Below are 22,247 nucleotides of genomic sequence, written 5' to 3'. Positions count from 1 at the left end.
TTGCGAGTTTGTATCTCGCAATTCTGAGAAAAAAAGTCGCAATATTTATTTTTATTTTTTAGTCAGTGGCGGAAACGGGCTTCCATAGAAAACAGTTATTTTAAATAGTAAAAATATTTTACAATACTACTGCTTTTGCTGTACTTTGGATCAAATAAATGCAGGCTTGGTGAGCAGAAAAAAAAAACATTAAAAATCTTACTGTTCAAAAACTTTTGACTGGTAGTTTATCAAGGCTTGGTTTCTATAAATAAATAAAAATGATAATTAAATAAAAACGAACCAAATTTAACGGTTGCTTATTCACAAGAAACCAGTCACTGAAGTTCAGTGTTACATTTATTTCTCATTTTAAAAACTGCTTTGAACAATCAAAATATAAATACATTTTTCCCACACACAAGAAACCGGCAACAACACATGACGAAAACTCTCATATCAAACACCCATCTGCAAACACACACACACAAACTCACACACACACACAAACACACACACACAAACTCACACACACACACACACACACACACACACACACTCACACACACACACACACACACACACACACACACACACACACACACACACACACACACACACACACACACACACACACACACACACACACACACACACACACACACACACACACACACACACACACACACACACACACACACACACACACACACACACACACACACACACACACACACACACACCCCAGCCCCTGAATTTAGAGTTAAAGGTGCAGTTACAAAAAAAAAAAAAACAGACTGATCTGTACAGACTGCAGTCTCTGTGTTTCCAGACGTGTGCTTGATGACAGAACAGGATTCCTGTTGAGATCGCTTGTGTCTTTTTCAGTTTGACAAAGGCTGCTGTTTCTGATTCTTCTGTAGGGACCCGAACTCATTCAAACGACTGTTAAAACTGCTGGTTTAGTCTGCCAAACTCTTGACAGCGTATGACAGGCAGGAAAACACTGGTTTTGTGATCAGGTAAGACTACTATTTTCAAATCAACCAACGAGTGATTCGTAAAGAACAAATAAAGGCCAAAATCTCTGAAAGAAAGCTTTGATTTGCAGAGGTAAACAACCGTCGCATCAGTGTGCCGCTAATGCGAACGTTCAAATGATCCTCCAAAATACAGTCGGCCAGTGTCTTAGTCACAGGTCCTCGTGCGGTTCCTGTGCTTGTTTGCGAGGGGCCCGTTTCGACGGATACTGCTCTGTGGCCACAACAAGAAACAGTCTGGGGGCTTTCATTGTGGCATCTTCCCTTTAAAACACAGAGGTTTCCAGACACAGTCGTGCACCCAGTGTCCCCGTGGTGCTAGGATGCTTTACCCAGCTCGATCTTCTTCTGTATGGCTCTTGCTGAGTGGTATATCAAAGAATCGATGAGTCCAGCAACTGCAGGGACAGGAGAGAAACAGACAAGGTGAGCTCTTCTACAGGTACATCTAGTATTAACATCCATATGTTGTATACAGTAAAGTCATTAAAACAATGAAAATACACAAATAAAAGTGCAATTTAATTAAATAAATATATTTGATGTATAATTAGTGACAAAAAGATTATATTATAGCTTAGGGACATTTTAGTATTGTAATTTTTACAGTTATTTTTCAGTTTTACAGTAATTGTATTACTATAGTTTTATTTTCATTTTTAATATTGCTTGATTGTTTAACAGTTAAGTATTAAAACAGTAATATTTCTTTTTGTTTAATATTTTAACAACAACAATAATAAGTATTATTATATTATTAAACAAAATAACAATAATAATAAGTATTATTCTTAAACAAAATAATAATATTGATTATTAAATACTACTAATAATAATTTCTATTTTCATTTTAGTATTGTAATTTTACAGTTATGTGGTAAAATAAATTGTTATATATTTTTTTATTTTTGCTCTATTTTTTTTAACGAAGTATTTAAATAGTAATATTAATTATTGTTTAATTTTCATTTAATAATAATAATAATCTGTGTTATTAAAGAAAATGTTAACAATAACAATTATTATTAAATAATAATATAATTATTATTATTCTATTGTCATGTTATAACAAAATATTTTGTCAAATTCTGCAGCCTTACAAACAAGCACAGCAAACCTAAATCCTTAAAATTTTAAATTCCTTGCATTATGAAAAAAAGGAAAAAAAAAAAAACAATTGCAATTTTTAATCAGGAATTTTTTTTTTCATTGTAAAATAAAATGTATTATTATATTTTATATACATATAATTATATTATATTTTATATATATATATATATATATATATATATATATATATATACACTGGAGCATTAAAATGTTAAGATTTCTTATCGTTTAATATTTTATTTTTTATGTTTTATTTATTATTAAATAATAATATATTATTATTATTATAATTAATAATAATAATACTTATTATTATAACCTTACAAACAAGCACAGCAAACCTAAATCCTTAAAGAAAACAACAACAACAACAACAACAACAACAACAACAACACAATTGCAATTTTAATCTGCGGAAAACAAAAACTATTTTCCCCCTCAAATCATGCAGCCCTATTATAGATTTTTTTGAGTTGACACACTCTAAGCTTTACTTAAACAACATGCTGGACACTTGCTGGCTGCTTTTCCTTTATAATCTAGTCTAACTCATGCATTAACATACTTTCCCCCAGTTTCACGGACAAGGCTTAAGCCTAGTCCTAGACTGAAATGTAGGTCTGGGCTGTTTCAACTGAAAGAAACTGCACTGACTGATCTTAAAATATATCAGTGCCTTTGTTTTGTTTTCAGATGCACACCAGTAATGTTTTTTCCTAAGGCACATTTATAAAAATTACTTAAATGTCCTAATTGAACTATGACATAATCCTAGTTTAGGCTAAGCCTTGTCTGTGAAATCAGGCCTTAGTGTCTTTAAAAACTAATCTTCAGCTTTTAAGCTTTAGTCCATAGATCAAAAGGTTTTTAAGATCATGAGAAACAAATTTAGTGTAGGGTGTGGAATCTTGTGACTGTGCTTTTCTGAATGGTACAGATGCTTTTTGCTGCTGAATTGGAATGGGTTTGGCTGGATTTTACACATGTCTCATGTACATGATGTTCAGGACGGTTCTCAGCATGTAAATGTCAAAATGCTACCACCACAGTAAAAACAAGCAGTAAAAGTAGGTTTACAGTCTACATTCTTCCATTCTGCACACACAGTACATTTCTGTGAAAACCACTGTGAAAGTACAAAACACAGACTGGAATCTCACCTGTGAAAACACCTCCTATAATGGCACAAACTCCTGTTAGGAAATGGGTGAAAGACCTGCGAAAACACGTGTTAAAAATATCAAAATCATTCCAGCATGAAACACACATTACTTTAGAACTTCTTTTAAATCAAAGTGAACTCAATGCATGTTACGCAATTAAATGATAAGTTAACAAAACAGACGTACCTCTGCTTCTCTGTGAATTTGACCATCATTGGAGACAGTTCATAAAGCACAAACACACCAGGTAGGCCCTGATCTCCAATCAGCCCATTGGCTACTTTCTCATGTCTCGTTACTGAAAACTGGTTTGTTTTAACAATCTAAAGTAAAAGACAAAAGCATTTTCTTTTATCACCCATGTCTAAAAAAAAAAAAAAATCAATAAGACAATAATTGAATCATTCTGAATAGTTTTTTTTAATTCTCATCTTAAATCAAATTTTTTAAATAAAAGATTACCATAACAATCATAACTTGCAGCTATATACAGCATTGTTACTACTTTAGTTATTGTCAGTACTGTAAAACCTTATTTACACTACCAGTCAAAAGTTTTTGAACAGAAAAAATTTGAATGTTTTTTAAAAAAGTCTCTTCTTCTCACCAAGCCTGCATTTATTTGATTTAAAGTGAAATATTATTCTATTTAAAAATAACTGTTTTCTATTTGAATATATTCTAAAATGTAACTTATTCCTGTGATTTTAAAGCTGAATTTTCAGCATCACCCTTTAGAAATCATTCATTCTATATTATTATCAATATTTAATACAGTTGAGTACTTTTTTTTCAAGATTCTTTGATGAATATAAAGATCCAAAGATCAGCATTTATCTGAAATAAAATGTTTTGGTAAAATTATACACTATACCATTCAAAAGGGTCAATATTTATTTTTGGGGGGGAAGAAATAATGATAGAAATTAATACTTTTATTTAGCAAGGATGCTTTAAATTGACCAAAAAAAAAAGTGATGATAAAAACATTTATAATGTTACATTTTTTATTTATTTCAGATAAATGTTCTTTTGAACTTTCTATTCAAAGAAACCTGACAAAAATTCTACTATTTTCAGCATAACAATAAAAATTCACCTTTGATCACAGGAATAAATTACATTTGAAAATATATTTAAATAGAAAACAGTTATTTTAAATAGCAAAAATATTTCAGAATCTTACTGTTTTAGCTCTACTTTGGATCAAATAAATGTAGGCTTGGTGAGCCTGAGAGACTTCTTTAAAAAAAAAATTAAAATCTTACAGTTCCAAAACTTTTGACTGGTAGTGTATTTACTGTCATATTTACCAAGAAACCAGTTTTACCAGTTTTTGTGAGCATGCTCTGTTTTTAACCCCCTTATTTTCCCATAGCTCAGCTCTCTTACCTCTCCATCTCCTTTAACGTATATCGTTGGCACAATTTTCACAAAATACTGGTACATCATTGATGCTGTAAAGAGCAAAAGAGTGCAAAGGTCAATGTGACATACAGGATCTTCAACTTTTATCTCTAAAGTATTCTCTTAAAATCCTGTTGCACTAACAACAAGAACAGTAAGATATAGTAGATAACAGTAAGTATAACAAAGTTTATAAAAAATTTTTTTGGACAAGTTGGTGACATGTGTTTATAATTCCAATGTTCTAACCTTTATTATGATAGGGAATAAATTATTATAGTATACTTAGGAGATCAAACTAATTTGGCGTTTCATTACAAACCCCTGCAATTTTAACATTCACCGTTAGTGGGCAAGCGACTCTCCAATCTAAACACGTGATTGGCTCTACCGCTAGATGACGCTGCAGCGCTTCTCAACCTAACATTCTCCGCGTCACCATCCACTTCCTCTCAAGTAATGGCGTCCGTGTGAAGCAGTCCTACAGCAAACATTGGACAATTTTCTCAGAAAACGAACTAATACAGACACTCACATAGCGATTTTGACAAGGTAAGCACAGTTTCTTCAGAAATATTTTCCGATAATTAATCGTTGCGAACAGTACAGTGCTCGACGTAACGTTAGTTTGTTTAAGGCCAGAGACCTTGATGACATTTAACGAAATTAGCGACTCGCGTGTAATAAATTCACTGTTTTATGTTTTAGTTTAACTTTAACCGTAACATTTATTTATTTAAATCTCATAAATAAGCCAGTTTCACTTAAGTTACTTATGTAATTACCTTCAGCTAATACGCAGGTGTGTGGCTAATCAGTAAAAACCTAGTAAGCCACCTATCTAGTCAGCATTGGTACAAGTAGCATTTTTAGGGCATTTTAGAGGTCATTATATGACAGCTGGCTCGAAATCCACCTATGACGACCAAAAATTAAAGTTATATATATATATATATATATATACACATATACACACACACACACTCTCTCTCTTTACATATTTAAAGTAATTAAAGACAAAATATTGTCCTCTTTCCAGATGCCGGTGACAGTAGGATCATACGGACAGACGCAGCCCAGTTGCTTTGACAGAGTCAAGATGGGCTTCATGATGGGTTTTGCTGTGGGAATGGCTGCAGGTGCCATGTTTGGAACATTCTCCTGTCTCAGGTATGAACAACCATTGCCTTTTTTAGGATTATTTATCATATATATTTGTAACATTAACTAAAATTGGTACTTTTTGCTTAATAGAGATGCTTATGTTTTATTCAGGATTGGCATGAGGGGTCGAGAGTTGATGGGGGGAGTTGGAAAGACCATGATGCAAAGTGGTGGCACGTTTGGAACCTTCATGGCCATTGGGATGGGTATCCGCTGCTGAGATCACACTAATGCCACTTCTGTAATTACAGGACTTTGAACCATTTCTAGATTCATCCCTATGTTATCATACCCACATTCAAGGACACAAGTGTCAATAAAAACTGATAAAAAAAAAATTCTGTAAATCTTGGACTCAATCTAGGATGTAATTGTTGACTGTTGCTAGATTATGACATTGAGGACAACTGTGGGATTGACCTCTAGCAGTGACCTTTGACAATGGAAAAGTTAAAGAAGGGTTCTTTAATTGTGGACAAACCTATGCTGTTAGCCATAATGATTTTTTCTTTTAAGAAATGACATGCACTTACCTTGAGGTGCTGCTATGTTAGTACCATCTAAAGGATTGACAATTCCAGGATAGTCTTTGCCAAATGAAAGATGTTTGATGAAATGCGTCATGTTGATCTGTGGTCATCCCAAAAGAACTCTGTTAGGTTTAATATTATGGGCAATGGCATATCAATGTTATTGAAAAGAAGTGAAGCGACTTACATTGTCTAGTCCAAAGCTCTGCAGATCATGAACTGAAAATAAAGAAATCAATTAAACATGATTGAACGTTGTCGAAGATGAGCAATTTGTCAATGCATCTTATTTAAGGGAATTATTTAATTAGCTTGCACAGATTTCAAACAAAGGCAGAGCGTAGTATGTTTAGTGGTCACAGATGCACTTGCTGATGAGAATCATGACAAATTAACTGCAATATCAATCACAAACTATTAGTTAAAGTCTAAATCTCATATTATGAGCAGAGAAAAGCTGAATTACTGATGTAGTAACAAGGTAAATTCTAACTTGTCTTGAAGTAATTTATTAAAATATAAAAGATCAACTTACTTTCCACAGCATGCACTGCAGAAAGAAGAGAAAATAGTCACTAAATGGGTTTTGTTTTTGGAAAACAATGTTTCAAGAGGAATTTGTAACAACCACAGGCTCTTTAAAGCTAATTCCAATGCTAGAGCAAAATTGCAATTGCCAAATTATCTCTTTTTTTATTTTCTGAAGTAGGGCTATTAAAATAAAGTTTGGTGCTTAAATCCAGGGTCTGTTAAAGTGTATTAATAAGTACCATATATGCAGCCACTGGAAGAATAGCCTATGCATGTCCAAGCATAACTGGTGTTAGTTCTGTACCTTGTTACTTAGAAAGATTGTGAGCTTTGGTGGGAAAGCATAGAAACCTTTTTGTCCCAAAGTTAAAAACCCAGACTTCCCAAAAATTATTTCATTAAAAAACAGCTTTGATTTGCACCACAAGGTAATGAAAGCATAGAGGAATTCGTTAGATTTTAAAGGCACACTTGCATACACAACAACAAGAAAAGCAACTGTTCATCAGCCCAGAAACAAGGCAAATGGTCAACATCAAATAGACTTTAAGTGGATTTAAACTACAGATTCTAAGGTGCATAGACTGATGAACAGTTTTGAGAAAGCAGGCAGAAAAAAGCTAACATGCGAGACATGCACTGTGTATTTATCTACCTAAATGCAAATCACAAGACATTTGTACAGCACTGATTGGCTCACCATGCACTTCTAGTTTGCATACTAAGAAATGAGAGACTACATGAAGCATCTGGCTACATGCAGACAAATCAAACCTTCAGGTCTGATGCATACTGGCACATAGGCTTAATATAAAAGCTGTTTCAGTGTAGATTTGTGACTGAACATAAAAGGTCCAGTCCTTAAAATTCCACTAGAACTAATAAACATGCCTTTGTATCAGACCTAAAAGCTTTGGCTTGGGTTTCGATTCATACTTAACAACTAAACCTCATTCTTTACCATGTACATGAGATTGCTGGAAGCTTTTTCCAGGAGCAAAATGGAAATTTCCTGCCACCTGAAGAAAGATATAGGAAATGCTGTGATTTTCTTTGGAATATATACCATGAACTTAATCAATTCTGATTCACAGGACTGCATGTTACCTTATTGACCTCCAGAAAGCCATAGACTTGACATCCCTCATTCTTCTGTTCCTGCATCTTCTGGCTAAAGCCCTCTCTCTTACACTGTTCAATGGAGTCAGGAGTCTTAAACGCCCAGCCACGCCGCCGGTATGCCTCCCGCACGTCATCGCAGGTATTGCAGCACCTACAAAACAGCCAGTTAGCGTCTTAAACCACAAACTCTGTGGCTTGATATACATCTGCTGTTAACATCAGGCGCTGATCATAAGCAGTGTTGTTATTGTCATCTAAAACCATTAATAGTCATTTTTGTTACTTGAAATATAAATGAAAATACATGTTATTTTTTTTTTGTACTGACTTGAATAAGATATTTCACATAAAAGACATTTACATATAGTCCACAAGAGAAAATAATAGTTGAATTTATAATAATTACCTGTTCAAAAGTTTACATACACTTGATTCCTAATACTGTGTTGTTACCTAAATGATCCACAGATGTAATAGTTGTTCATGAGTCCATTGTTTGACCTGAACAGTTATAAACTGCCCACTATTCCTCAGAAAAATTCTTCAGGTCCCACAGTTTCTTTTTTTGTCAACATTTTTGTGTATTTGAACCCATTCTAACAATGACTGTATGATTTTGAGATCCATCTTTTCACACTGAGGACAACTGAGGGACTCCTATCCAACTATTACAGAAGGTTTAAACGCTCACTGATGCTCCAGAAGGAAATACAACCCAATAAATAAGTTAAATTTACCCTGATCTTCAAATTCAACAAGTTTTCACCCCCTGGCTCTTAACGCTTTGTCTTTCCTTCTGGAGCATCAGTGAGCGTTTGAACCTTCTGTAATAGTTGCATATGAATTCCTCAATTGTCCTCAGTATGAAAAGATGGATCTCACAATCATAGAGTCATTGTTGGAAGAAGATTGTTTCTGAAGAACAGCAGACAGTTAAACTGTTCAGGGCAAACAAGAGATTCATGAACAACTATCACTAAACAAAAAAACACAGCTGTGGATCATTCAGGTAAAAACACAGTATTAAGAATCAAGCGTATGTAAACATGTGAATTGGGTCATTTTTATAAATTCAACTAACATTTTCTCTTGTGGGATATATTATTGAGGTCAGTACTAAACAAAAAAAAAATAACATGCATTTGTATGATCCCTCTTATTTTGGTAAATTAATTAACATTTTGCAGATTCTGCAAGGTGTAAGTAAACTTTTGACCTCAACTCTATTTATGTAATACTACAATAACCAGTTTCTAGTAAAACTTTTTTCGCAGGGAACAAAGTTTACAATGCACATGTGATTGTTAATTTGACTGGCTGACTGACAAGGCACTTACTTTTAACAAAGTAAGTGTAAATACAGAGGCCCTGGAGGATTTTTATGGTGATGAATTTGAGCTATTTGGACTATGTAAGCGCCTGTCGATTTACCGGATCTTAACTACAGCTTTCAGAACTGGTTTCATGCCAGCAGACAACCTGTTCTACCAGCAATGTCTCTATAAGGAAACAACTTCTGCTCTGTTTGAGGTGGTGGTGCATTATCAGAAAAAGGTGAAACTCACTTGAAATCATCAGTCTCAGCTCCATAACAGCTCTCGCAGCGGTCAGGATCCAGCTTACTGGCGTCAAACACCCCTTCTTCCTCTCTCCCCAAATCTGCACCGAAAACAACAGCAAGAAAGAAGTCAAATCAAGGCATGGATTCAAAAATATGTCATCTGTATATCAACATTTTGTTTGTAAGTGCACATCCCACTTTTATTTATAAATGTTATTTCACATGAAAACAATGGGCATCTTTTAGGAACAACATACCATACATTTTTCAGTAGTGTATCACATAACAAGAACAGTTTGTTCAAGCACTAGTTATGACGATACTGACCGTGTTTTTCAGCCTCTGCCGTGACTGGCTGGCCCTCTTTGTCAAGCCTCTGTTTAAACAAGTTATGCTCCACGTCTAGCTGCTGTTCCCCTGCTACATCCATGGCATCAATGCTCAGATCTGAGAAAACAAAATCACAAATGTTTAAATAACAGAAAAACCTGAAGTAGAACAGCAAGAGTAGACATCATAACACCATCTTTGATTAGGCAACAAAGTGTCAGTTTGCTTTCGCATGATTGCATCTAGTTTTTGGGATGATATGAGACACAGATATGTTTAGGACTTTCAGAATCATTACACAACTTCTTAAATGAGCCATGTTCAGAACAAAGTACAAAACAAAATGTTTACTTACAAGCACAAGGCATATGTGGAAAAATAACATCAATGTTGATTCTTAGTTTGTCTCCTCTGGAAGTGTCTACAAATAGTTCAGGATGGACCTGAGAGATAACATCAAAGCCAAAACTCAAATATATTCCATTGAAATTTTATAAAGCGCTCTAAAAACACACACACAAGAAAATAAAATATAGATAAAGAGTCTATAGACTGACAGATGAGTTACATATAATGCACAAAGCCGCATAAAGTCATTCACTCACCTCCTTAGTTAGATAATACTGCAGCTCAGAGAAGAACAGAATCAGCATGATAAGTCCACTGATGATGGTCACTTTAAAGTGAACAAAGAACACGTGAATTAGAAACTACTTTTTAAAAACTGATCTACATGGCTTTTAAATCACAGTCAGATTAAACCAAGGCTCTTATCTAATACAGTTTTGAATTTATGCGGCCCAGTGACACTTTCCATTCAAACTATGTTCATTTGTGTGTCATTTCAATATGTAATTATGTGTGCATATTTTAAGACTTTATGTTAATTAGCCTGTTCAGCACTGCTTTCTCCCCATGAGCCTGTGTGTATGAATGGCGCTCAGCACTTGTGCAGCTCCCGGTGGACGTGTATTACTCACCCGTGGCTCCTCCACATGTTTTGATCCTGAAGTCCTCTAGAGTTTTCGGATAAGCGTCAAATTGTTTAAGTTTATTTAACGCATCCATTCTCCCTCTCATGCGGCGGTAAAGCTAGCCGTCACTTCGATTTCCAGTGACCCATTTCCGGTACACCGAGGAAATGATGGAATTCTCTCAGCCAATCAGATTCCACCGCGTAGCTGGAGCGTCTCTGCTGCGTTGACCCTCTAGTGGCAGATTTCTGAAATATCTGCACTATGAAAACTACTTTATTTATTTCTTTATATAAAAACAATACTATTCAAATGTGTTTTATACTTAACCATGGGTTTTAATATAGTATTTTATATAACTTACTCACCCATGTAAATATTGATAAAAAATACGTTTTAGATTTGTGCTAAGACCTCATAATGGTCATTTTGTTTTTAAATTGAGATTTATACATTATCTGAAAACTTAATAATTAAGCTTTTAGGATAGGTTTGAATAGGAAAAGATTTGGCCGAGATACAACTGTTTGAAAATCTGGAAAACAAGGGTGCAAAAATCTAAATATCAAGAAAATTGCTATAAATTGCTTTAAGTTTGCCCAAATGAAGTTCTTAGCAATGCATGATATATTTACGGTAGTATTTGATAAATTTACTAAATATCTTGATGGAACATGGTTTTTACTTAATATCCTTATTTGTTTGGCCATAAAAGAAAAATTGAGGCTAAGTTTGACTCAGTTTGATACAATGTATTTTTGCCTATTGCTACAAATATATCTATGCTACTTAAGACTGGTTTTATGGTCCACAAAACCAGTCATAAGGTTACATTTTACAAAACTGAGGTGTATACATAATATGAAAGCTTAATAAATAAGCTTTCTAATGATGTATGGTTTGTTGGGATAGGACAATATTTGGCCGAGATATATCTATTTGAAAATCTGGAATCTGAGGGTGCAAAAAAATCTAAATACTGAGAAAATCACCTTTAAAGTTCTCCAAATTAAGTTCTTAACAATGCATATTACTAATCAAAAATTACATTTTGATATATTTGTAGTAGGAATTTAACAAAAAATCTTCATGGATCATGACCTTTACTTAATTCCCTAATGATTTTTGGCATAAAAGAAATAATTTTGACCCATTCAATGTATTTTTGGCTATTGCTACAAATAAACCCCAGCGACTTAAGACTGGTTTTGTGGTCCACGGTCACATATAATCAGGTAACACGGCTTTAATTAAATATATAGATACTGTATTGATAATAAATGCACATTTTGTGGTGCTTAATTGATTTATTTTGTTAGTGTAATCTGATTTTGTTGTAAGGTTATTAATTTGCCCGAAGTTACAAATGTAGACTTAACCTTGAAGATACATGAATATTTACTAATGATAAAAAAAGATCATTAATTAGGATTTCTGAGGAACTTTTATTTTCCACATGGTAACCTTCAACAAATCCAATGTATGCTAAATGTCAAATCTAAATCTCACCTCTTTTTACAGAAATTAATCTAAAAGATTAGCTACTCGACAAACAAATATGACATTTTAATTAAATTACACTGATATTTTCTTTATTGAAATAATTTTTTTCTTCATTTAGTTCTTTCTTTTATATACTACTATATTATATACTTATTCTATTGCCTTCTTAATTCAGTTTTTTTGTTTAATCATTACAGTGAAACCATGTGGATACATTAAGTTTGAATAAGTTGTAAATATTTTTCTTTCAGTTTCTGCCATATTATATTGTCAAATTCAAGTATACTTTTTACACTCATGTTGCTTTAAGGTTCAGATATTTACAATTAACTTGCAATGTCTTACTAAATATTTACCCAGTGCCCTCTTAAAAAATACTAAAACAATGCTGCAGCTATGAAGATCAAGGTGATGCCTGTGCATGTTTATCTAAAAAACTAGAGCAAGACATTTTTACATAATTATGAAGAAATGGCATTGATATAGTAGTATTCTGGTCTGTGGTGACTTAAAACCTTTAAGAAATGACAGAAACGGCTTTGAACAAAACAATAGGGTCAACATCATCTGAATGTTGAATAAATAAGCTTTTCATTAATTTATGGTTTGTTAGGATAGGATAATATTTTGCAAAAATACAACTATTTGAATATCTAGAATTTGAGGGTCAAAATAAATCAAAATATTGAGAAATTGCCTTAGTCATCCAAATGAAGTTCTTAGCAATGCATATTACGTGTTGCTATATTTACAGTAGGAAATTTATAAATATCTTCATGGAACATAATCTTTACTTAATATCCTAATGGTTTTTGGCATAAAAGATAATTTGATAAATTATCTAAAATAATTTTAAAACATTAAATGTATTTTTGGCTATTGCTACAAATATACCCGTGCTACTTAAAACATTTGTGGTTTAGGGTCACAAATGTCCAAAGCTGGCATGCTAACCACTGCAGTACATCTGATTATACTGTCATTTTTGATGAATGGCTTTAGTATCATTTTTAGGTTGCTTTGGATAAAATCCCTTACTAAAATCAATCCCAGTGATCAAATCGAAAGAATCAGATCACAAAACCACCAGATTTGTTAGAAGAGGTCATTAGGGTATACCGCTTTTATTAAATATTTACACAACAATGTGTAGAGAACCTACTGCAAGGACAGATCTCACAAAGCACAAGAAGGTTGCAAATGTATTTTTGATTTTCGCCTCTGAACACAGGCCTTACAAACAACCACAAATAATTCATGGAGATAATATTTATTTTACAGTAAAACATCACAAAGCTTGTCTCAGATCCCACACCCCCCAAGTCATTTAGGAGCAAGGACACCTATCTGAAAGGATGTCCAGCGGTTATTGATGATAGCAACCTTATCTTGAAGCATTGTGCATTCTGAAAAAGATCGGACAATCGTGAATCAGGATTTTATGTTGTGTCAAGGCCTGGTGAAGGCAGCAGTTTGGCTTTATTTGGGAGGCCTGTAGGCGATCTTTCTGCTCTTCATCACAGACCACCTGTGTCTCTTCAAATAGTAGACCAAGGGAAGAAGTATGGAAGCGCCCATCAACAACTGCAGAGAGAATTAGAGAAACACAATAAGCACTATTTTTTCGTGATGGTGCATTAATGAGAACAAATGTAGAGATGTAGCAACATCCCAGAGATTTAGCATGTGTTTTGCTTATTTGGTATTGCACGGAAAGGAAAACACAAACCTTCAGTCCCATACGTTTACGTTGGTCATGTTCTGGCTCGGCCGCCCACTTCAGGAAAGTACAGACATCTTTAGCCACCTGGCTCATGGTGGCAGGGGTTCCTATGGAGGAGAAGTGAGTTATTACGAAACTCTGTCCTACGACATGTAATGCTTAATATGCTACTTCATGTCCATTAGCTGTAATACCTCATAAATGCATTTAATCTAGTGGAAGCTTCATTTATATTTAGCCATTTCACTTTCTAAATGGCTAATTTATATGTAAATCAAATCAGATGGGATGATAAAAAAAAAAAAACGAAAGTCATTTGCAGTCTTTATATGGAAAAATTTAATTATAATCAAAGCTCAGAAAGTATGAAATATAACTCATGAGTAAAAAGCACCATTAATGAGAATGCCACTAGCGGGCTGACAAATCTTATTGTATTCCTTCTATTCCACTAAAATGAACTAAATGCATTTAAAATGAATGCACAACATTTAAACAGGCAAAAAAGAAAGAAATTAATTGAAATGGGTTTAATGACAAACTTAGTAAGATTGATCTACTGACTGACTTAGTAGAAAAAGGGCTCTAGACTGTGACCGAAATGGTCGCACTTGCAACAATTTTTTGAGAATGTGCGAGTTAAAAAACAGCACTCAGCGCCTAGCAAAAATGACGCGAATATCGAGGAAATGATGATGGATGGAGGATTTGGTTTTCAAGCTAAAGTAAAGTAAAAGAGAAGGTGAACATGCTGGTATTCTTGTGGGGGAAAAAAGGCATGCAAGCACTGTCATCGACAGCCAGTTTAGTTTTACTTTTCTTTGTTCTTATTTTGAAAAGCTTGTTATTTCTGCTGTTTAATTCACATTATGCTTTGGATATAGATATATATATATATATATATATATATAAGCATATGTTTTAGTCTTAAAAAGTGAAAGGTGTATAAATGCAAGCAAAACAGACAATTATCTTTCACTGTAAAATGTGACGAGATTGCAAATTCGAAATGAAAAAGAAAAAGCATCCGAAGCCCGGCTTATAACATAACAAAAGAGGAACTCCTGTTCACAAAATTAAAATCACAAATAATACTGATGAAAAAGAACAGGTTGAATGTTAACCACTTTTGTTATGATGTAATCAGGGCCTAAAATTAACACTTGTCAAGCACCAAATGAGCCAGTTTTTAAAGAGATTTGCTGTTTCTGATGTACGCTAATAAAATATTTTCTGAAGACAAGATCATTGTGATTAGCTGTTCTGTCATAAGCGACAAGAGCGAATCAAATAATAGGATACAAATGGGCTGATAAGGTCAGAGATAATGTGATGGCCAGCTTGTCTCTAGACAGTTCTAATAACTTATACTTGAGAAGATACTGCTGCTTCATTTCTGAAGATTAACTTTTCCCTTCTTTATCCTTCATAACCCGGATAGTGACGATACATTCCTAGGGTTACACCACAAGACAGTGCAACAGTAACGCTTCATGGATGAAAACACACACAATAATGTCAAAATGTGCAGTTTTGGCGAAGTACCTCATAAACATAGTCTTAAATTAGTTATAAACTCTTAAATGACCGTAAAGAGTCAGAAGAAAGTTGGTTATGTGTCAGATCTACGTCATGTGCATCAGCTTTTAAAGAGGCCGTGCTGCTTTTAAAGCGAAACCTGCTAAGTCTGTCATTGATAGTGTTGTTACATATTTCAGAGCCTATTAAATGTAAAAAAATAATGGCTTTCAAGTATACTGTAATTTTGAATGGCTATAATTAATAGGTAAATTGAGGAAACATGCATTTAATAGAGACACCAGGAGCTGTATTGGTATTAATACTACTTAGTAAAGATGCCTTTAAATAAATTTAAAATATACTGTATTTATTTTGTTACCTCATTATTTGAGGTTCAATGTGAAATTATGACAATATAAATATGTGGTTAATCATGATTAATAACTGAAAAAAAAAAAAATCATGACCAGGTTAAAAAAAAAAAAAATGGCTGGTAAATTATTACATCACTGGCCACTGGCAGGTGTGGCAAAAAGTTAGTTTTAGGTCCTGCATGTAACTATAAACTATGATAAAATTTCATCAGTATGCATTGATTAATGTTGTAGCAAATAAAAAATAATTGCGACCAAATTATGTGCTCCTGTGATCAACAGTTAGTCGCAAAAGAGCAACCAGAGGATGGAATGAGTCTAGAGCCCTGAGAAATACATATTCTTGTCTGAAAATGGGTAATGATAATGGAAAACAAAACAAACTCACCATCATCAAACTCAAGCACCTCATTGTAGATGGGTGGTGCCATACCAATGGCCTGGCCAGGGAAATAAGGGTTGTAATACAGACCCTCCCTCAAAGACACACCAGCTGGAGGATCACAGTAACCCGTCAGGAGAGAAAAGATGTAATCTTCCCCTCCATGCCTAAGCGAGAGAGAGAAAAAGTTTATAACTATAAGATCATGTCTGTTGAAAAACAGAAGTGTGACAATGAAAATATTGAGTTTAATCTTAATCATAAAAAAATGAATTTTTGCTTATAAATTGCCCGTAGTAGAACAGTTTTCAATCCCAGAGCTTTAGTGATGCTTGTGTGGCAATTTTTTAAGTGTAAAATAATGTCAAAAGTAATGTTACCTGGCACTGACAATATAGCTAAGGTCAGGGGGCAGAGCACCGTTGTTAGCAGCTCGGGCGGCCTCAGGGTTTGCATATGGTTTGGGGAAGTAATCAGAGAGTTTTCCTGGTCGAGTGAACATCTCCCCAGTTTCATCAGGACCATCCACAACTTCAATCTGCATAACAGCATATTAACATTACAGACAAAGCGCACAGCATGCTTGCATCCTTATAGATGTGTCAACAATATAAAGTTGAATATCTATCACCAAACCAACCCTCTCACTCAGTGTTTTAATTTTGTGTGAAAAAGTTAGTGGTGCTTGTCTGTGTGAAATCTGCCACCACAATTGCCAGGGTGTTGCAAAAGTGGTGTTTTTTTGTATTGCTGTGCCCTAACAAACAGGTTAACATAAAAAAAAAATCATACTGACCTCTTCAGCCAGGGTCTTGACCTCTGCCTCTGTGTGCGACACTCCCACCAAGTTACGGAAGGCCAAATACTCCATGCTGTGACAGGCCGAGCACACTTGCTTATATACCTGATACCCACGACGAATACTGAAAAACAAAGCCATTGTAAGATTTTTTTTAATTAAACATTTTACTGAACTTTTGACTAAATGTACTCTACTTTTGTCAAGTATTATATTGGATACATCAGGCTTTTGTGTCTCATATAATATGCTATATTGAGAATATGGAGCTTGAGGAGACCCAAACGAAACAAAATTATTTTATAACATCGGACTACATTTATAAAATGCACATAAATATCAGTTGTCAATCTATAGCTCTCACTAATGTTTCAGTAAGATGGTATTTAACACTTATGCTTTGTTGTATGATCAAATCTTTGTCATTTTTATTGTAGGAGACCAAGCATATAATGCAATATAATTAAATAATGATTGTCACAACACAATCAAATCAAATTTCTCAAAGTATCAAGCAAAACCTTAATGCATCATATTCAATATTGGTCATTTTAAAATGATTTGTCTAAAAATATAATGAATAAATACACAAATATAAGTTTCTTCAGTCTAGTAAATAGTCTCTTATAAATATTACTACCATTATAAAAAGTATTTGTACATTTACTTTATTAAAAAAAATCACAAGTAACATGACCTGACAATAGACATCTTTACAATTATACTAAAAAACCTTTTACTTATTAAAAAAGTATGACCTATCAATCAGACAACAGATGGCATGCAGGTTTCACAGCAAAGTTTTGATATGTTAATCATTTGTGCATCAAATATGATACAGTAAGCTTTATAAGGTATTAGAATGTCTGCTATCCTTAACTGTCACCGTCCCACCTGTGGGACGCTTGGTGCTCTTTTTTCCATTGTCCTTTTTCTATCAAATGTTATAGTAACCATCATAAATTATCTATCATTTGAAAGCTTAGAAGCTCAAGAATCATCCTGTGAAAACCATTTTGAATCGGGCATTGCCTTACCATGGAAATGCTACTTCAAAATCGTTTGGCTGTCTCCTCATATTACAAAATGCATTACAGGCTTTTAGAATCACAACTTTTTACAATCTTGACAAAAAAACATCTATGGAAAGGTCTGAGTCTCGGGATTGCATATTTGCTGGTTATTTTGTGATAGAATGAAAACTTAAAAAAAATAAATAAAAATGAGACTTTTGTGACAGAAAGATGCATAAAAAAATATATATATGGCATTTGGATGGCACCCGGTTGCTGTTTGTGGTATAACACTCTAAACAAACTTTCACAGGAACCTTCATTTTTTTCATATCAACTTCAAATTTGAAACATAACTTATTTAGATGTGTGGCTTCAATTTGATATCAAATTTAGGATAAAACCTGTTACGTAAAATATGTATTTTATATAAAATATAATAAAAATTGTACAGTGCATTTTATTTACAGTGAATTTAAACTTCTATAATTTGTTGAGACTTTATTTTTTTGGAAACATTCCACTTCTGCAATAATCTGCTCATTGTCTACTTTAAAAAGAGACCAACCTTAGATCTGTATTCCAAAGTGTTCATGAATTACAACAATTGAAGTTTGGATAGTGCACTTTCATGCCTATTATAAAAAATGGGGGGTGACAGTTAAGGCCATAGAAATATGACTTCTGGAAAAAAAGCTTTAAAAAAAAAAAGTTCAAATATTTTCTTCTGTCTCAGTTTAAATTTTGCTGTTTCATTAAGCACAACTTTAGTACCCAGAGGTGTGAGTCCAAAGTGAAACTTTATGTTTTAGATGTGCAAACCACATAAATCTAAGATGGTTGTTTTTGACAACCATCTTAGATTTAGTCTTAGTCTTAGTCTTTTGGACTAAAATGGTTATTAGTTTTAGTCACATTTTAGTCACTTCTATATGTGATAGTTTTAGTCCAATTTTAGTCGACGAAAAGTCAAAAAGGTTTTAGTCTAGTTTTAGTCAAGGTCAGTAAGTATTTTTCTGTTGGGTAGTGTCACTTATAAGTTCTGAAAATAGCAGATCTATAGTTCAACACAATGTGAGCTTCCGGATCGGCTATTTTCACCAATAATTACAATAATGAAGGAATGTTTTAAAACATAAAAGACAAACAAGGATGGAATGCTAAAACGGCTTGCCATACTAGTATGGCAAAGAGTTTTTAATGCTAAAACGGCTTGCCATAGCGGCAGATATTTTTTGGTTTTAATTGGCATACACAATAAGCAGAAATGTCATGCATTTTAAACGTCTGACGGACCACCCACTAACATTTTCGTCTATTCTCGTCTCGTCAACGAAAACACACACACGTCTCGTCATGTTTTAGTCATCAACGAGCCATTTTTATCTCGTCAACGTCTCGTTATCGTCATGGAAAAAAGTGGCGTCAACGAAATGATTTCGTCATCGTCGACGAATACAACACTGGTGCAAACTGATCTAAGAGGTACATTTTTTTGCAATTTTGGTGCTGTTTGTCATAATGCAAAAACGCCATGCATCCCCTTTATGGTACTGTTACTATAACATCACTAGACGCTCAGACTATCTTGTATGTCCTAGTACAGGGATGGGCAATGTCAGTCCTGGAGTGCTGATTTCCTGCAGTGGTTAGCTCCAGCCCTAATCAGACACACCTGAACAAGCTAATCAAGGTCTTCAGAATTACTAAAGCTACAGGCAGGTGAGTTTTTTTTTTTTTTTTTTTTTTTTTCAGGGAGCTAAACTCTGCAGGACTGATGTTGCCTATCCCTGTCCTAGTAAGAAGGTACTCTGATGTGGGCTGTGGTACCTAGAATGGTCGAGGGAGGACAGCAAGCCGTTGTGGCTCCAGGGGTATGACGGTGGGTGCAGCTCCAAATCAGAGGCCTTGACTGACTGCTGCAGCATTAGAGCCAGACCTGCTCCTCCTGTTGTCAGTACTCCAATCGTGGTCAGGGCTATCTTCCTTCCCTTCGGCAGGCTAGCGAACGACATGTTGGCCTACAAAACAAAACAGAAGTTATCTAGGATTATTTTTCAGTTAGTAAACTGATGGATAACTCTGCATAAATGCAGCTGATTATTGCACAAACATGATGAGCATCACCCCAACATGCACAGACATAAGTCACAAATGAATTATGTGAAGGAAGTGACAAATTATTACATTGCAATAATACTGCTTTAAACTGTTAATTAAGTTGTTTTTCCAAAAAAAATGTATAAAAAAGTTGTTTAATTCAACTGCATTTTTGTTTTTTGAGCAAAAAAAATAAATATCATAAATATTTCCCTAATTTACAGAGGACACCTACTAAAGTGTCATTCAGGGTAACAATCTTGTCATGCATCTTTACAACAAAACAAAATTTATGACATATTAAAAGATGAATTACTTTCACCCCAAATACTAATTAGTTGCTATTCTACATTTTTAAAATGTGCCCATTTGCCATTAAGATTTTTTACTGACAAAACATTTTATTGATTTAAAACACAATAAAATGTACTATGCTCCCTTATTCGTTTATATATTTTAATATGTACGTCAGTAAGTCAGAATAAGCATGTTTTTAGAATTTTTACATAAATATTGTGTTACACTAAAAGACAATGTAACATTATTTCAACTAAATTGACATTTTATTCTCCAAAACCTTAAAAGTAGACACTTTACTTACATTTAATGTGCTTTCTATGGACATACAATCACTTTTGTAAATTTCTTTTGCTGTGGACAATGCCTTTGACCCATTACTTAAATGATAAATTTTGCACCAATGAAGGACCTTAAATGAAGTTTGACCTTAAATGCCCATTTAAACACCTTACAAATACATTAATCTCCATTCACTTTAATTACAAACACAGTTGAGTCCAAAGGTTTGGGACCACATTTAAAATCAAAACCTGTAAATTAAGTTTTAGGAGTCTTTACATTTTAACACAAGAGCCATCAATATATAAAATTATTGAGAAATATGCATGTTATCTAGGTCACTAATCATAGCAAGCAAATTTCTTTGTGGAAAACACAGACAGACGAAAAAAATAACATTGGTAAAATTCTAAAATCATGCTATATGTCATTGATCATCAGGTTATACGCAAACTTGAAATTTATGCCAGCTCAAAAGTTGCTTTAATTAAAACAAGTACTTGACATTATGACATTCATGTTCACTTTTGAATTTAACATTTGACTTATGCTAATACATAACTATAAAAAACAGCATATGCCAAACAAACAGAAACGGTTGACATGTTCTGTTAAAACTACAAAAAATTAATAATGTATTATAAGCCTTGGATGTCAAAGACCAGTGATGTCACCCCCAGGATAAACCCAAGACATGGCAGCTCGCATCAATTATTAGACTCCAAAGTGCTTTTTAAATCAAATATAAATGTTTTATTACAAATAACACTCCTTATTAAATACCTAATGTGTTATGACACCAAAATAAAACCACAAATATCATGATGCGAATGTAATAAGAGCCACAGCTGCTGTGACCTTGCTGTAGGTAATACACTGTAAGAGACGCCGGGATTTGCCAATGAGAAAAGGCTTATATTTAGATATATTACACTCCAGAATTAAAAAATTGGGCAGATAAAAAAAGTAAACACAATATGTGCCCATACCCGTGAAGGATGAATGGATTTGGATGTGTTCAGGAGGGTTCTCCCGGTGCCGGAGAACACGACCACACGGAGCGCCGCCATGTTCTTGACTCTGCGGATAGAAAGACGCTTCCACCGGATGAAAGCCATACAGCCCCTCCCTTCCCTGAAAAATTACACAAGGTCTTATAAAACTTACAGATTACGCAATTAAACATCATATTTTATAATAACTAAGAATATATGTAATTTGGTTAGAGAAACGTGTTTTTATTTGGGTCAAGTGAAGCGGTGTTTTATTTTAACAGCGTTATTTTGACGCGAGAGTTTATTTTGTTTTATATAGCGCCATCTGAAGGTTGGAGGTGTGTTTA

The 22,247-nt window shown here is 33.9% G+C and overlaps 3 protein-coding genes across 4 annotated transcripts; 1 reads left to right on the top strand and 2 right to left on the bottom strand.

Annotated features, from left to right (window-relative positions):
• Positions 1–667: 667 nt before the first annotated feature.
• LOC141347054 (endoplasmic reticulum-Golgi intermediate compartment protein 3) lies at positions 668–11,059 on the bottom strand. Of its 2 annotated transcripts, XM_073852028.1 has the most exons (14): positions 10,918–11,059; positions 10,543–10,613; positions 10,293–10,380; positions 9,935–10,054; positions 9,612–9,705; positions 8,032–8,197; positions 7,886–7,943; positions 6,929–6,943; positions 6,581–6,612; positions 6,397–6,493; positions 4,685–4,749; positions 3,479–3,615; positions 3,290–3,345; positions 668–1,417 (listed from the first exon to the last, which is right to left on the bottom strand). In XM_073852028.1, exons 1-14 carry the CDS (start codon positions 11,015–11,017, stop codon positions 1,338–1,340), a joined length of 1,179 nt encoding a protein of 392 aa, XP_073708129.1. In that variant the 5' UTR covers positions 11,018–11,059; the 3' UTR covers positions 668–1,337. The 2 variants fall into 2 exon arrangements, with proteins under 2 accessions (XP_073708129.1, XP_073708130.1); XM_073852029.1 differs by lacking the exon at positions 6,929–6,943 and having other exon boundaries at positions 669–1,417.
• On the top strand, positions 5,103–6,357 carry LOC141347056 (reactive oxygen species modulator 1). Its single transcript, XM_073852030.1, has 3 exons — positions 5,103–5,251; positions 5,739–5,869; positions 5,975–6,357. The coding sequence occupies exons 2-3, from the start codon at positions 5,739–5,741 to the stop codon at positions 6,081–6,083; spliced, it is 240 nt and encodes a 79-aa protein (XP_073708131.1). The 5' UTR covers positions 5,103–5,251; the 3' UTR covers positions 6,084–6,357.
• Positions 11,060–13,505: 2,446 nt separating the features above from the next.
• Positions 13,506–22,023, bottom strand: LOC141346720 (cytochrome c1, heme protein, mitochondrial-like). The gene is made up of 7 exons (XM_073851659.1): positions 21,895–22,023; positions 20,057–20,247; positions 17,211–17,337; positions 16,795–16,952; positions 16,421–16,581; positions 14,144–14,244; positions 13,506–13,998 (listed from the first exon to the last, which is right to left on the bottom strand). Exons 1-7 carry the CDS (start codon positions 22,021–22,023, stop codon positions 13,894–13,896), a joined length of 972 nt encoding a protein of 323 aa, XP_073707760.1. The 3' UTR covers positions 13,506–13,893.
• Between the last annotated feature and the right edge of the window lie 224 nt (positions 22,024–22,247).

Source organism: Garra rufa, chromosome 12 (assembly GCF_049309525.1).
Source record: "Garra rufa chromosome 12, GarRuf1.0, whole genome shotgun sequence".
Classification (NCBI taxonomy): Eukaryota; Metazoa; Chordata; class Actinopteri; order Cypriniformes; family Cyprinidae; genus Garra; species Garra rufa.
The sequence above is the reverse complement of the archived record's forward strand: the minus strand, read 5'-3'. Positions and strand labels throughout refer to the sequence as shown.